The following is a 16447-nucleotide window of genomic DNA, read 5'->3' on the forward strand; positions in this document are numbered from 1 at the left end:
AATTTAAATCTTTCAAAAAAGCATTTGGTTGAAACTTGATTATTATTATTTTATTTATTTTTACAGTGGGAGGAAAAGATCACACAATACTACACAATTTAGAAGTAAATTGATATTTTAAACAAAAACAACGTCTGGATTTAAATTAATTTACTTTATGTAACGAAGCTGAAAGAACACCGGCTTATACAGCTGTTGTGCATAAATGAATAACAGGTGAGTGTAGCAATGTTGCCCGGTCGCTGATGACACAAGGAGTTAGGTTTTCGGCAAACTCCGACTTGAATCGTACAAATACGAAAGAGGCCGAGCTGGACCGGAGCTGTCCGGAACATCCGGCTGTAGCCTCTCAACATAAACAGCTATGGCGGAGGCAGCAGCAGCGTCTACGGCGGCTTCAGGAGTAATAGGAGGTTGGACCAAACACGTAACCTGCAGGTAAGAAAAGACAAGCGATTATCAAAAATATTTAAGATGATTACATCGTCTACCACTGCTGTTTTGACACCAGGCCGGAGGGCGACTGACAACAGCGTCTTCTAAGGCTCGACTCAGCTGTTGTTGGCTAGCTAGCTGTACTAACGTTGGACTACTGTGGTGTTATGTTTTCTGTGTTATGGTCACATACGAGGGTGCAGTTGGAGGATAGCCGCCAGGTTACTAGCAACGTTTTGAATAATTCACACGGCTAGCATTAACGCCAGACAACAACATTAGACTAGGTAAAACAGCTGTCATACAACACAGTGATAAAATATTTTATGTAAATGTGAATTAGCTGCTCAGAGACACTCAGCAGCTACACTTTTACTTTGAAACTAACATTAATCAATCTGAAAACCAGCGAATTTAAACTTCATAATAGTCATAGCACATGCTAATCGCCACATCCAGACTACATTAACTGACGTTATGAGACGCTTTGTTTGTTTGGACCGTGCTAAGATTAGCTTGACTGCGTTACTAGTGTGAAAGTGAAACACGGCATTTACACACTTTTGCTTTGCTTTGTTCAATGTTTTTTAAACTGTCACGGTTGAGTTTGACATGCAGATTTGAAAATGACAAATTTACTCTTATTTTGTATTTTCAGATATTTCATGCATGGACTTTGTAAAGAAGGAGACAACTGTCGATATTCCCACGATCTGACCAACAGCAAACCTGCGGCCATGATTTGCAAGTTCTTTCAGAAGGGAAACTGTGTGTTTGGGGACCGTTGCAGGTAAAGACAAAACTAAAATCCACGTTGTTATAAATGGAAAAAAAAAAATAGAAAGAGAAAAGGCTTGGATGTCTGTACTCAAGTGGCATGTTCAAAGTCAGCTGCCACAGTCCGAAAAAGTGCTCCCAGTTGTCAGTTGAGCTACATAATAACTTCCTTTCTAAAACTGGCCTTGGTCTCAGCCAAATGACAGCACAGCAGCTTTGCTGGCAGGGCTTCTCAGAAGTGTTGCAGTTTGTTCCTCAAGTGGATCTGACACCTGAGACTGGTGTTTTCTAATGTCAACATGTTGTTGGTCTGTGTCTGTGGGAGACCCTGTGTAGGTTCAAGGAACTAGACTCACTCATCTGTGGTGTTACAGTATTGCTCTGCTGGAAAAAATCATGTATTATGAAACATCTAGAGTGTTTGTAGAGCTAGTGTGTGTTCAACATGACTGCCAGCGTAAACTTCCTCCTGGCGGTCTCACCATAGGCCTTTGTTGAGATGGAATGGACAATAGTTGCAATACATACATGGCAGTTTGACTGATTATTGCCTCTGTGACCTTCAAGTGAATGGATGGATATTCTTTTGCGCACACATGTTGTAGTATTTAATATTTTTGACTTGGTTCGGTTTCCATTCATTGAATGATCAGGGTGGCACATGTGGTCGGTTGCAGGTTTTTTAAATACGATTTGGAAATTAGTTGCATGATGTCCCACTGTCAATTTCAGATACACATTTTTTTTTTCTAAATCATCTAAATGCATACACAATGAGCACAACAGTTGGTTATTCTAACTTCTAAGCTTCCAAGTTTTCAAAGAACAATACGTTCAATTTCATCAGATCTATAAATGATGAAAGATGGTCCAGAGAACATTTTGTTTCTAATTACATTTTTCTGTCATTTGTTTGTCATTTGGAACGTAAATTAAAAGAAATTAAAGTAAAGTATTTGGATGAATTTTTTTATTTATTATCTTTTATTGGCTGATCTAGCTCTGTGTTATTTAATGTGTCAGTTATGTCATCGTTACATGTGCGCAGACTGGCTTGAAAAGTCTAAACTGCATTATCAAAGAGTGAGAGAGTAAAATCTAGAACACTGCGGCATGCTTTGAATATAGTCATCAGTGTATATTTGTAGTAAGTGGGCTCAAACATGCAGTGGTATGGTCCTCTGAGAAACTAATTAGGTTCCCAGTGTGTTGTTAAGTGTGAGTGTACCCAGACAGCAGCAGCCTGCTTGTACAGACAGTGTCTGCTCCATGTCTGGCTTCAGGAGCATCCCCATAGTTACCAAGGCATTCGTAGGACCACCCCATCAGCTACGGGGATGTATTAGATACTCACATACTTGATCATTTTTCTTGAATAGTTGGCCTGTTGCCTGTAGAAGCCTTTGGATAAGTGTATATAGCACAAAGCTGCTGTTGTTGTTCTGTTGATAAGTCACATTCCTCCATTATAGTGATGGAGCTTGAGTGAGGAAGGTGTCCTCATTATTTCTGTGACCCCCATGGGGCTGTGCACCCTGTATTACGAGTCCATAGAAAAGCTCTCGCTGTGGGGGCTTATTATGGTTGAATTCCCTGAGCTCTATCTATTGTGACGGGCTCTGTCTCGCCTTCTCACTCTGTCTCGGTGTCGCTCTCCCTTTCTCTCTCTCTCCTGCAGCCCCCAGGGCCAGACAGAGTGCACTGCAGCCTGCATGGCAATTGCATAACATTCTCTGTTTCCCTCCTGTTCTCTTTCTGAGAGCCCCCACTCTCCTCCCCTCCTCCCCCCGTGCTGTTGCTGGGTTCCCCAGGTTCACTCCACTGCAGCACCCTCCTCTCTCATTTATTTATGCGTAACTCCAGCAGCCCTCCTCCCTCATTTCCCTCCCTGCTTTTCCAGTGCTCCAATGGATTCCTGGGAACAGACTGGTTAACCGTGTGTGTTGTGATGGTGCTTACCATTATGGAGGACGCAGGAGGAAAGATAGGCCGGGTCTTCCTTTTGTACGTCTGCGTGCACAGGCTGTCATAGTCTGTTAGTAATGCTTTATTTTAGGGTAATTCATACCAACTCACCTCGGTCCTTCCAGTTCCATGTCATGTTTTTTTTTTTTTTTAAACATTCATATATAACCTCCATTATACTCACTCCAAATACTTTTTTAGTTACAAATTTTTGACATTTGGATAAATTTCCTTGCATCTGTGTGTATGTAAATTTATTCTAAGACTCACCAAACGTTTATTTTTCACTGGATTGAGTTGAAATCTTTACTGAACGTCCGAGAAACCCAAAGGATAATTTACCAACATGTGTTGGTTTAGATTGTTTGTTGCTGATTGATTTACAGTTACAATCAAGTTAATAATAATACATTTTTTGAGTCTTTACGTTTCAATTATTAATATCTCCACTGGTTTTCACTTTCCTCCAACTGTGTAGTATTAATTTACTGAAGAGTGAAGTTGTTTCCTAATGTTAATATCAATTATATTTAATGAATCAATTATATTATATTTTATATTTATATCAATTATATGTGGTCCTGTCTAAAAAAAACTTAATGGCACAGATCTTGCTTAATGTAGCTTGGTAACTGAAAAACACACTTTTTAAAAGCTATTTTGACTGTTTATATTACTAAGACGCTTTAGCTTTTAGCAAATAAGGAAATTTAGCTCAGAGGGTCAAACTTTGGAGTAGAGCTATAGGGTTTTTGCAGGGTCTAATGAATTTAGTAGAAGTTTTTACATGATGGCCTCTCCGACTATGGAGGTTGTTTTTAAAATACCTGGTAGGTTTAAAATCTATCTAGCTTAATGTGAACTCGTTAATCTACCTTTCTCTCCCTTCTCTTTTGTTTTTCTGTTCTTTCTCTCCCTCTCTCTCTCACCGCGGGTGGGTGTCACCACATGTCTTCACTTCCTGTATCTGTAGTTTCAAAGTAAAAGGCCTCTACAGTGTCTTGTGACTTCATGACATTTAGGCACCCTTTTAATTTCTGTATGTAGCGGAAACACTGGAGTTGACTTATTTTGTTTTGATAATGAGGTCACTCTCACAGACACTTCCATGATGACAGCTGAGGGTCTTCTCTCATCAGGGCTGTTCCATTAATCATATTATAATAATGTACAAAAATATATATTTAATATGACCTTATAAAATATATTTTAAATTATTTTATTTTGACATCATAATGATTTTAATTCAGACCTCAATGTGATCTCATTGTTACATTACACTGGTTCTGCTTTATCTGTATTAGCAGGATAGTTACATTTTAGCACTTCTCACTTCTCATACGATCATTTTCTTATGTTCATTTAAATGTGAGAAGTCGGACAAACACCACATGACAAACTACATCACTGAACCAGACCTTTATTTGAAGCAGGCTTATATTGGAGATAGGCTTTGATTCAAAGTTTCCTGTCATCACTGAATACAAACTCAGAACCTCCCCTGTGTTTACTATGTATTTTTTCAGCCTTTGTTGATGACTGGTATCACCAAAATCATCACAAAATACAACATGATGGTGCTATAAAGGCTACGGTGATATTTCAGGATAACAGATGAAATGTTTTTAGTAAGCGGATCAGATGGAGAGAGCTTGCTGTGCAGTGGAGATCCTGTACCAACCAGACCCCTTCTGGACTCATAATCCCTCCCATCCCCCAGACCCTAACCCCCCTGTTAATATTAATTCTGTATTACTCCAAACAGAATCATAGTTGCTGTGTCCTCAAATGCAACATGGCAGCTAATTAATGTGGTTACTAACCAGTTACGTTCACTGACTACCAACTAACGTCGGTTGTCTAAACAATAACATATCAATAACATATAATGTCAAGCTGGTTAGCTAGTGAATTTTATTCTTGCTATATGTAGGTTTGTGATCTGGACTGCGTGTGTGTGTTTATGTGTGTTGGTGGAGCTTAATGAGTAGGAGCCATATATGTACATGTCATTGTTTTTGCATGTGCGAGCATGAACATATTTTCCTACTTTTAAGTAAAGTGTAGTCTTCATGATAATTATTGTGGCCTAACCTCTGAATCTACAGTGCATGAAAATGAACAGTATTCACAGTGTAGCATATGTATTTTTGTTGTGTTGTTATAGGATATCTGCCATCTCACCACTGAGTATAGTATAGAGATAAACTTCCATTTAAGTTTGTATGTGGTATTTGCATTTTTAGAGATCAGACTACTGTTTTTTTTGCACTAATACAACAGTCAGCGTGATTCAAATGAAAAATGGGGTCAAGTTACCCCTATAGTCAACAGTAGATAGCCCCGAAAAGCCACGTGTTGGAGACCCCTGTCTTAAGACATGCCATCCAACTACTTTGGAAATCAAATGTTCTATAGTTGTTCCAGAAGGCCACATTAAAAAAACAAAACAAATATATAATAGAGACAGGGAAGACGCAATATCATTACAAAGAGGGATAATGTGCATATTTTCAGACAGTCTCTCCAGTAAAAAATTCATATTCTTGCACTCAGTTGTTCACATTAAAAGTAGCAGGAATACTGTAGTTGTGTAACAAGTTGTGAAAAAAGGGAGCTAGAGACAGTAGTACAGTGCCTGGCTCCTCCCTCAACTCCGCACATTTGGCCAGTCACAGCATGAAATGGGTGTTTGTGTATTCGATCATTTCTTTCTGAAACTGATGATCTGAGACCTTTTTATGAGGGTCCCAAAAAAACACTTTATCTCAACAGGAAAAACATAGCATGTAGATCATAAATAAAGCTCCTTGACTGTGATTTACACATTACAAAATTATGATTTTCCCATGAAGCCTTAATTTTTCATTCAAAATAGAGCATGTGATCACAGCAGAATGCTGGAACAAAGCACATGAAATAAGGCCCTGAGTAACATGTACGCGTGTAAACATGTTGATAAGTAATCTGGATTAGCTTCACTACTTTGTATTGTTGAAGTCCCATATACTGACTGTTTTATCATTATCTGTTCTTGTCTCTATAACATGATATAACACCACACTCTGTGTCAACCTATACTTAGAAACAGCCCAGCACGGGAAATGCCAGTTTACATTCCACTTACATGCTTGTTATTTACAGGAGAAGAAGAACCAGAATATTCATTCTCGTGATCCTCACTGAGAAGATCAGTTTGGGTCCTGTCTTTGACTGAGGCCTTATCAAACTAAAAACTGTCCTGGTCGGTACAAACTGAGCTTACTGAAGGTTAAACTCATTGTAGTATCTTGTTGTCTTTGTCCTCTGTGTCTGTAGACTCATTCCAGTGTAAAGGTACAAGACCACTGGCATAAACATTGTACAGGTGCAGTAGCTGATCTATGGTGTTTTACTCTGATGGCGATTTGAATCAGTTTTTTACTGAGAATACAGACCAGTTCAGAGAGGATGAACATTTAGGAAAGATAGGAGTTGTAAACCTGCAGGAGGAGGAGCTTTCGGCTTCTCTTTGTAGCTGTAACAGCAGCAGAGCTATTTGTTCAGGACAGAGCTGCTAGCATCCTCGGCATCCTCGCCACTGATTCGTTAATATTTTGTCCTGACTTTTAGATGTTTGGGGTCGTTACCTGTCCATATTTGATTTTAGAGAGATTCATAACACTTGTTGGAAAGCTTTTATTGCACTTTTTATGCCTCTGCACCAGCGACAGTCAGAGCGTATTGTTTTCAGGTTGTCCATCCAACCGATTCTCATGGACACATTATCTCAATAACACCTTGATGGAACTTCTTCAAATATGGCATAAACATTCACTAGAATCAAAGAATGAACTGATTGAAATTTGGTGGGCAAGGTCAAAGTTCAAAGTCGTGGTGACATCACAAAACACGGTTTTGGCCTTGTGAATGTGATATCTCAGTAACGCCTTAAATTTCTTTTAAGTCCACTTAGACTCAAAGACGTACTGATGAGATTTTGGTAGTCAGGACTTCACACAGCAGTTATGAGAAAATTTCACACAAATGGTTCATATTTTCTATGACTCCGGATAAACGGGGATGTGACCTGAAACAAGTCTGAGTGGAGGAGGCAGTCAACCACCAGGAGGTGATTCTAGTTTCGTTTTTATTGGTTAGATAACATAACAAGAACAAGTGAGACATGAAGGACACTTAGGACATAACGGACAGATATGCAGATGACAACAAAAACAAAAACAGTTATAGAGATGTATTATGTAAAAATGACAAGTATATGATGTGTATGTGATTTGTTTCTCTTTTGCTCTTAGTCTCTTGTCATTTGAGGTAAAAGCCTAAAGTAGTATTAACTGTTTGTGTGAAATTTTAAGATAATTGCTTTGTGAAGTCTTGAGTAATGGTTAAAACGTGTTTTGTGAGGTCACCATGATTTTGACCATTGACCACTAAAATCTAATTGGTTCATCCTTGAGTCCAGGTGAATGTTTTTTTACCAAATTTTGAAGAAGTCCCTTCAAGGAATTACTGAGGTAGCGTGTCCACGAGGATGGGACTGATGGACGGACAACCTGAAAACAATATTCTTCCAGCTTTGAGTGTTGTTAGCATGGAGGAATAAAAACGCTCTGCCTTGTTTGCATTTCTTTAAGCCAATGCAAAATGGTGTAGTGCATGCCCAGTGTACATGAATGGTCATGTGATATGCGTTTTAAGGTGTGTTACTACAGAAGGAGTAGTAACACTCTGATATGGAGCTAAAACACTCGTCTGGACAGAAATCGTTTTTGTTTTAAAAATGAAAACTTAGTCTAGCTACGTCCACACTGCTGAGCGAGTGATCAAGTTACACCTTTTCTCAACTGAACACCATGTGACTGAGTCATGAAGTTACACCCCTGCTCGACGGGCTGAGTCATAAAGTTTCATTGTCGGTTGTTGCTCTCTCAAAATGAATTGACAGTTTCTATGTTCTGGCTTTAATTTATGTGTTTAGTGATGTTGTCAGACAACGTCACAGTTATAAAATCAGGATTTTAGCAGCAGCTTGGAAATGATTGAAAGTTAATGTGTAGTCTTAATGGGTCGTGTTTCATTCACTATTTCCTTTATTGATAAAGCTACAAAAACCATTGGAATAGCTTAAAGATAAATGATACCACAGGGTTCTCATGTAAAGAGGCAAGGACATGGAGAGATGAAAGAAAAGGCAGAACCAGGTTTTGAGTGGTGTCCTCAGCCAAGGCTCTGCTTTATTGGATGTAATTATTTGCTTTAATGGAACAATAATAACGCATAATGATTTTCCTACTTATGAGTGGCAGATATACAGCAGTACTGTCCCATATGCCACACTAGTTCACAATTACTACGCATGTACATTAGGAATCCACAGTATATATTTCAATATTTTCAATATTAAATATTTCAAAATGGATTTTGTTGAAGTGTTTTAGTGCTGAAAAACCTTTTATACTTAATTTGGCAAATTATGAACCTTTTATTGATGTACTTTTGGAATGGGAGAAATTTGTTTCATGCACCCTTGTAGGTTTAGCTTCAGTAGCAGGGTTTTACAATCATTTACATATTTAGAGCTTTAAAATCAACTTTGGTTTTGCTCTTTGTAATCAAGCTCCTCTCTTTCTGCCCTATATGTCCCTGCTCATTGCTGTAACGGTTGTAACGTCATTGTATTATTGTTGTGGGGGCGTAGATCATTTGTCTCCTGGTCCTGTGTGACTCTTCAGGTTTGAACACTGTAAACCAGCAAAAAACGAGGAGCTGCCAGCCCCCCAGATGCTGCCGCTGCCCTCCGCCTCGCTGGCCGGCCCATCTGACCCAGAACCCAGTGGGCCAACACCTGTCCCTGGGGCGCAAGACTGGGTCAACGCTGCTGAGTTTGTTCCAGGACAGCCATACTGTGGACGCGGTGAGCGACCAGCATTGATTACATAACGTTTGATATTGATACTCACATTTTAACATAATCCTAGATTCAAACTTTCACCATCTTTTACAAAGGGATGGTCGTTTTGTTGATGCTTTATGATTTGATTTAACCAGGTTAAGACAGTATGTCCTCTATGGACGGGTGATATTCTAGCCAATATTCCATATTGAGTATTTCCCATCATATGCAGCCTATGTTTTTCATTGGATCATTATTTATTTTATTTTTTTTGGCAGATTTGCAGAGGCTGATGAGTCTGACCCTTATTTCACCGCTCTGCTTACTGTACATTGTACGACGCTGTATTGGGGCCACATTGAGGGGAAAAAAATGGAAAGTTTGAGAATAAAGTTGTGATTTTAAGAATATAATCATAATATTTCAAGAAAAGAAGTTGTAATATTACAAGAATTAAACATGTAAAATTTCAATAGAAAAAATATAATTTTTAAGAATATTACAACAACCAATCAAACAGGTGAGTGGACAGTAACTGGCAAAGTTGAAGTATCTCCTTATTTGTGAAACCTCTGCTAAAGTAAAACTTCACAGGACGCTGCATGTTACTCATTTTGAAGCTTCTGATATTCCCCCTCTGAAGCAACACACAACATGAAATTACCACTTTATTCTCATAATATTAGGACTTTTTTTTCTTTAAATATTATTACTTTATTCTCGGAATAAAAAAGTTTTTTTCCTCAATGTGGCCTTAATGTTCCATCTTAACTTTGAACCTCAGCATGTGACAATTACAACTTTCAACTGATGTTTAGTGGTAGCATCATTTATACATGAAACATAAAATACAATAATACAATTATATTATAACCACCCCACCCCAGCAGTAATATCGTATCTCACGATATTTGGGCTGGAGGTGGATTTGCACCCAAGGAGCTTTCTTTGGTGCAATTCAAACAACCTCCTGTATGTTTGTCTATCTGGCTGAGTTCATTTAAGCTTGTGTGAAAATGGATTTAAAAAAAAACTCAGACCAGGACCACCTGAAAAAGACTCGGTTTGTCTCTAACACCTTGGTTTGTTTCTAATAAGTGAGTGTAAATATAATAATATATCTTTTTTTTTTTTTTTTTTTTTTCTTTCTGTGGTCTGAAACAAGTCAACTGAACCTGAGGCACACATGACACTTTTATGATGTCATGCATCTTTCACTGTCTGAAAATGTAACTGGGATCATGACTTCACCTCCAAGTTAAAGTTTAAAGGTTGGTGAAGTTGCATTTTGAGGCCTGTCCGGTAAATACAAGTTGAGCGCAGGCGAAAGGGAAGGTGTGTCCTCAGATCAGATTCTCCTCACTGGATGGGGGGAAAAGCATGTGAGCATTATTGTTTGCTGATGAACTTAACGAATAAATGTTTGTGTCTCTGTAATGACGGGCTTCCTGCGTCCAGCCGAGCAAGCGAAGGTGGAGAGCTCCGTCCCACTCATCGAGGAGTTCGACAGTGACCCGGCGCCAGACAACAAACAGCTGAGGAAGCAGCTCTGTCCGTATGCCGCCGTCGGTGAGTGCCGCTACGGAATCAACTGTGCCTATCTCCACGGCGACGTGTGTGATATGTGCGGCCTTCAGGTGCTCCACCCCACTGACAACAACCAGCGCTCTGAGCACACTAAGGTAATGGTTACAGACACAACCTGCTGGTGATCCACATGAAGTATGTCCAGCAGCACAGTGGAATCGCTAGAGGAGGATTACAGTCTCACACAGAATACCTTCATACCTGTCACTTATATTGTTTTCAGTGTTTTCATTCCTCTGCCTTTTTTTGGAATCTGTGGAATATCTAGATTTCATAGCTACTGTTGCCAAACTGAGTTAACAGGTGACTTCAGACTTGTTGTCGTGGCAACCTTTTCTGTAAGGCAGCTGCATTTTGAAGAGCCAGCGACTCCTTCAGTTGACATGAAGGGATCAGCCTCCTCACTCTGCTGTTTGAACTACAGAAACACTCACTGTTGTACAGTGGTGTCACAGAGCTGAGCTGCTTCTCTCACAAATCACCTCCGAGTCCAGACACAGGTTCGCAAATCAAAAATCTGCTGCCTGACTGTTTTGTATTGTGTTAGCACTGGAGCTCAGTGAATTTGTGTATTTTGACAATCCAGGCATCAGATCTCAGAGTCACTTTCACCAGCTCTCAGCTCAGCACTTATAGGGTATCGTTAAGGAAAGCAGCGCAGCAACACTAGCACTTGGACACATCACAGTAACGTACAGTAAAAAAAGGTGCAGGAGTAGGGGTGTACATAAAAAAAAAAAAAAAGGCACATTACAATGCATACCTCAGTTTTGAATTCAAGGTTCTGTTTGGTTCGGTTCAAGGATGAACTGATCAGATTTTGGTGGTTAAAAATCAAGTCATCTACTGCTGTTAACACGCGTTTGATTGGCTGACACAGTGATTTCCTGATTGACATTGATTTGCAGCAAAACTTGAGCCCGGTTCAGGTTTTTTGCCGAACGAGCGCCACAGCTGCGTCGGTATAATGGTCTAATTTGAATGAAAGAGGAGGCTGTGTTTTCTAATGAAGTGCTTCTGTCATCTGAACACAGCCCGAGCACAGAACACAGTTGCGTCTGTGAGATGTTTATTGAAGCATCCGAGTACCGCGGCCGAATGAAGACAAGGTTGTGGTTTGATGATTTAACCGTTCCCTCTCTCCCAGGCGTGCATCGAGGCCCACGAGAAAGACATGGAGATTTCATTCGCCATCCAACGCAGCAAGGACATGATGTGCGGCGTGTGTATGGAGGTGGTGTTTGAGAAGGCCAACCCAAGTGAGCGTCGCTTCGGCATCCTCTCCAACTGCAGTCACTGCTACTGTCTAAAGTGCATTCGCAAGTGGAGGAGCGCCAAGCAGTTTGAGAGCAAAATCATCAAGTGAGTCACATTAGGGTTTGAACAGCGAGGGGAGATTTTCTGTGGAGAGTTTCTATCTGTTTATGAGACACTGAAATGTCCTTGTTTCTCCAGTAGATTGTAGGTTCGATCACTGTCAGGCTAAATCTGTAGCTCTGGTTGATAAATAATAGACCCTTTCCTGAGAATATCTAAGTAAGTTGTTTTTTGGTAAAACTTCCTTTTTATCTCAGAATCTTCAGATGTCTTTTATACCAGTTTTCACAAATTTACAGAAGTTGATAAACAGTCACAAGCTTTGAAATCATTTCTGAACATCATTTATCAAGCTCAAAGTCTCACACATTTCTCTCGTGTGGTTATTTAAGAGAATTTCTTTCTGATAAAATCTATATTTTATTATTATTTATATATAAAGCAGCAATGTATTGTGAAAAGACAGGGTGGGTTCTTATTGCAATGTTATGGTCAGGATGGCCCTGTTCAGACCTGGTATTAATATCCGATCACAAGTGGTCAGCTCTAAGTTCTGGTGTGAACACACCCGACATTGAGGAAGCATTTGAGATCCGATCACTCAGACCACATTCAGAGGTGGTTTCTAAAGTTGGACGACTAATTTCTGTCGGTAGTGATGAATTTCGGTTGTGTTAAACACAGCAAACGTTATTTGATTAAAAAATGTTATACATAGACTTGAAGAATCTTCTGCCTCATCTTTATGTAGTAGCCGTCGTTCAAATTGAGCTGTTCAAACATGCAGCATTACAACAGGACTGACAGTGGAGGAGTTGGCTGTGATTGCTTTTCTCCTGTGATGAACACAGTGTATGGTCAATCACATTTTCAAAATAAAAGAAGATTCATTCCTCTGACTAAAAGCTGCTTCATAGAAATGTACTGGAGTCAAAACTACAATATTTGTCTTTAGGTGTATTGGAGGAAAAGTCATAAGTTTCCCCAAAAAAGTATTCATGTAAAGAATAGATACTGGGAAAAAATAAACTTAAGTACAGTACTCAAGTAAATGTACTTAGTTACTGATGACCAACTACTCTACTGATGTCCTCTGTCACAGACTGGGTAGTCCCAACACAGTTTATAATGAACCCAAAATATTGTGCTGTTTCAAATTGATAAAACTTTATTTCATTAGAGCTGTGAGCAGAGCAATGATTCACTCAAGCCCTCCTCATCCGATCACAAGGGGAGACGCATGTTAAGGCAGGTGTGAACAGGGCTGATGTCACACTGGCCGAGGCCTAATGACTACACAGCTCGTCCTTAACGACTCTCGGTGCTTGTACCTGACCACAGCGTTCTTCGACTCTCTGCAGGTCTTGCCCCGAGTGTCGAATCACGTCCAACTTCGTCATCCCGAGCGAGTACTGGGTGGAAGACAAGGATGACAAGCAGAAACTCATCCAGAAATACAAGGACGGCATGGGGTACACACACCATTTCTATACTATGGGACTGTAGAAGATTCACATCCATACGTAAACAATAAGAGTATCACTGCCTCACTGAGGCCTGATTTCTACCAACTGCTTTGGATATGCTGTGGGAAACAGGGACACAATCTTTTTTGTTGCCTTATTTTAAATCTAGTCTTCTAGAGCTGCCTTACTGAACAATTGAGTCTCAGCTATTAAAAATCCATTATTTTCCCTGCAGGATGGAGCAGAGAGATTTTGAATAGAAAGCTGTTGTGGGTGGATGTGTGTGCGGGAGTGGAGGGAGGCAGAGTTGGGGGGAAAAAAAAGCAGATTAGTGTTGCTTGATGCCTCTGGTGTGTTTTTGGGTTTTATGTTGAGACGATCTAACGTGTGTGTTTGTGGGTGTTGTGTTTTCTGGTTTCCCTTTTGGATCGTCCAGGAGTAAACCGTGTCGATACTTTGACGAGGGTCGTGGAACGTGCCCTTTTGGCTCGAATTGCTTCTACAAGCACGCCTTCCCCGACGGACGGCTGGAGGAAGCTCAGCCCCAGAGAAGACAGACCGGATCCAACAGCAGAAACCGGGTAACTTTAAAACTCGCTCCTAAAACCCTCTCACCAGCAAGTACAAGTACCAGCAAGAAACACACCAGTGCTACCAGGAGTGTGACAGTCTGCGTTTCCCTGATGGCCAAAGTTTTCTATAGTAGTTCAGATACTCACGAGAACACAGTCAAAAGACATTAGCTTTGCTTTATCTCCATAGGAGCACCCTCTGCTGGACGTGGGAAGTAGAACATGTAATAACAGTAGGGTGCAGGGTAACCAGAAGAACAGAAATAAATCAGATGGAACTGTGCATTAAATACTACCTTAAAATCTACCCTAAAATGTTCTGTATTTGTAGAGTGTTAAACATGTTAAATGAGTACTGGGATCGCCTTGTAACAGGGGGCGGCAAGTACGTTTTTTCTAATCCATTAGACGACGGTCAGAACGTAATCAAAGGCTAATTTAAGAAAAACTGATAGAAATTCAACTAGAATGAACTTTGTTACTTGTACTCACATGTTACAGTCACATAATATACGTTTGACTGATTTACTGGTCTTTTTTTTTTTTTTTCATATCGCACATCATGTCAGCTGTTTCAGAGGTCTGTCAAGTAAGCAACAGAACCTTTGGAGCTTCCTGTCAGAACTTTTCAGAATTAAAGCTCACAATACCTTGAAATAAGGGGGGAAAAAAAAACTTTCTTGTGCTATATTTTTGGCAAAATGGCTAAAGAGAAAGTGATTCTGTGGGTAACTGTTGCTGCCATGATGGAGATCTATTTTATCACCAAGTGCTGTGCACTGACCACAGTGCAGCCTGATGTGACTGTGTGTGTCTGTCATTCACTCTCATTCACTCCGCCAGTGACCAACCATTGCCTTATAATAGATTACTGTCCAGTACAACCTCACCACAAGCTGCAGACTCAAACATGACCTCTCTGATTCTCTGAGTCATCAGCAGTCAAAATATATAAAGGCAGTAGTGTCGCAGGCTTTATGGTTGAAATTTTAAATTACATTTATTTACAATTACATTACAATTGTATTTGTGTTTATTACCTTGTACACGATCAGCAGCTTGTTTTTTCATGTCATGTTCTAATGATGACTCATCCTCATAAGAACAGGATCTTGTTTATTGTAACTTTGGTGAACAGTGACGTGTCTGTTTATGTGATGGGCTGTTTAATTAACCACATCTCCTCCTTTGTTTTCACTGAAACCTTTGTAAGAATCATTGAGTTTTAGTTACAGCATGAGACAGTTTGGGCAGCTCTGGACAAATTCTATATTTTATTCATATAAACACATTGCTTCACTTCAAAAGTCAACAGAACTGGTCCAGAGGAGTCCAGATTGTAAATGATTACAGGAGGTTTCTGTCTGTCTTGTCGCTCACTGGTGTTTCTGTCTGTTAAATCTGTTAATAATAAATGAAATGGAAAATATTCACACCAGTGCATACTTCAGTGAGAAATATTGAACAGATCTGTGATGCAAATCAGACCGTGATGTCTCCCCTCATTAAATCAAGCCTGTGTGAATTCAGTCTTTCATAAACATTATACTTCATTTTATAATTTGTATCGTATAATGTCAGTTGATGTTTTGATGATGATTTCTTCTCCTAGTGTAGATAAAGAAGCCACCTCTGACAGGGAGGAAACACTGATTAAAAGTGTCAGAATTAACGATTTTGATTTACGTCATAAATATTGAGATACTTAATCAAGATTACAAGATTATCAGATACTAAGTTAAATTGTTGAGTGATTTAGCTCAGTAAGAGTTTGACTTTCTGTGTAAGTTTTTACTTTTCAAATCAAGATTGTGAGATTCTGAGATTGGAAGTCAAAATGATCAGGAAATGAAATGTTTTTTCTTGTTATTTTTATTTGGTGAATCAAGATGAAGACAAAGAAAGTGATAACATAACGACACATAACACGCCATAAGATAATGTAACATGATGGCATACACTGCTGCAGAGAACGACTGACAGCTTTTTGTTATTGCTATAGATTCAGATATATGACTTGTATATTTGGATTTATTGAGATGGAGAGAAAAATCTAAAGAATTACAGAAAATAAATAAATGTTAGGGTTAGGTTATTTACATTTTTCCCCCTTTTCCTTCTTCGCAGGCAGGAAACAGGTACTGTACAGTGGAATGTAAATTTATCTCACGAGTCTGACTCACCAAGTATAAATTGTCCACACGTCTGACTTTCCCCCCTCAGAACCCGAGGCGAACGCCGCTGTGGGACATCTACGACGAGAGGGAAAGCACCGACTCCTTCGACAACGAGGATGAGGAGATGGTGACGTTTGAGCTGAGCGAGATGCTCCTCATGCTGCTCGCCGCAGGAACCGACGACGAGGTGACAGACTCAGAGGATGAGTGGGACTTGTTTCACGAGGAGCTGGATGATTTCTATGAAATTTACCTATA

General features: G+C 39.7%; 1 protein-coding gene across 1 annotated transcript; it reads left to right on the top strand.

The window, feature by feature from the left end:
- Window positions 1–292: 292 nt before the first annotated feature.
- Window positions 293–16442, top strand: mkrn1 (makorin, ring finger protein, 1; the record flags this gene model as incomplete). The annotated part of the gene is made up of 8 exons (XM_023418769.2): window positions 293–438; window positions 1094–1225; window positions 8910–9091; window positions 10529–10752; window positions 11805–12019; window positions 13336–13446; window positions 13877–14021; window positions 16236–16442. Coding segments are annotated over exons 1-8 (1290 nt in total), but the record flags the coding sequence as incomplete, so codon positions are not given.
- Between the last annotated feature and the right edge of the window lie 5 nt (window positions 16443–16447).

Source organism: Seriola lalandi, unplaced genomic scaffold (genome assembly GCF_002814215.2).
Source record: "Seriola lalandi dorsalis isolate HSWRI2012SDOR001 ecotype SW California unplaced genomic scaffold, Sedor1 jcf7180002054584, whole genome shotgun sequence".
Classification (NCBI taxonomy): Eukaryota; Metazoa; Chordata; class Actinopteri; order Carangiformes; family Carangidae; genus Seriola; species Seriola lalandi.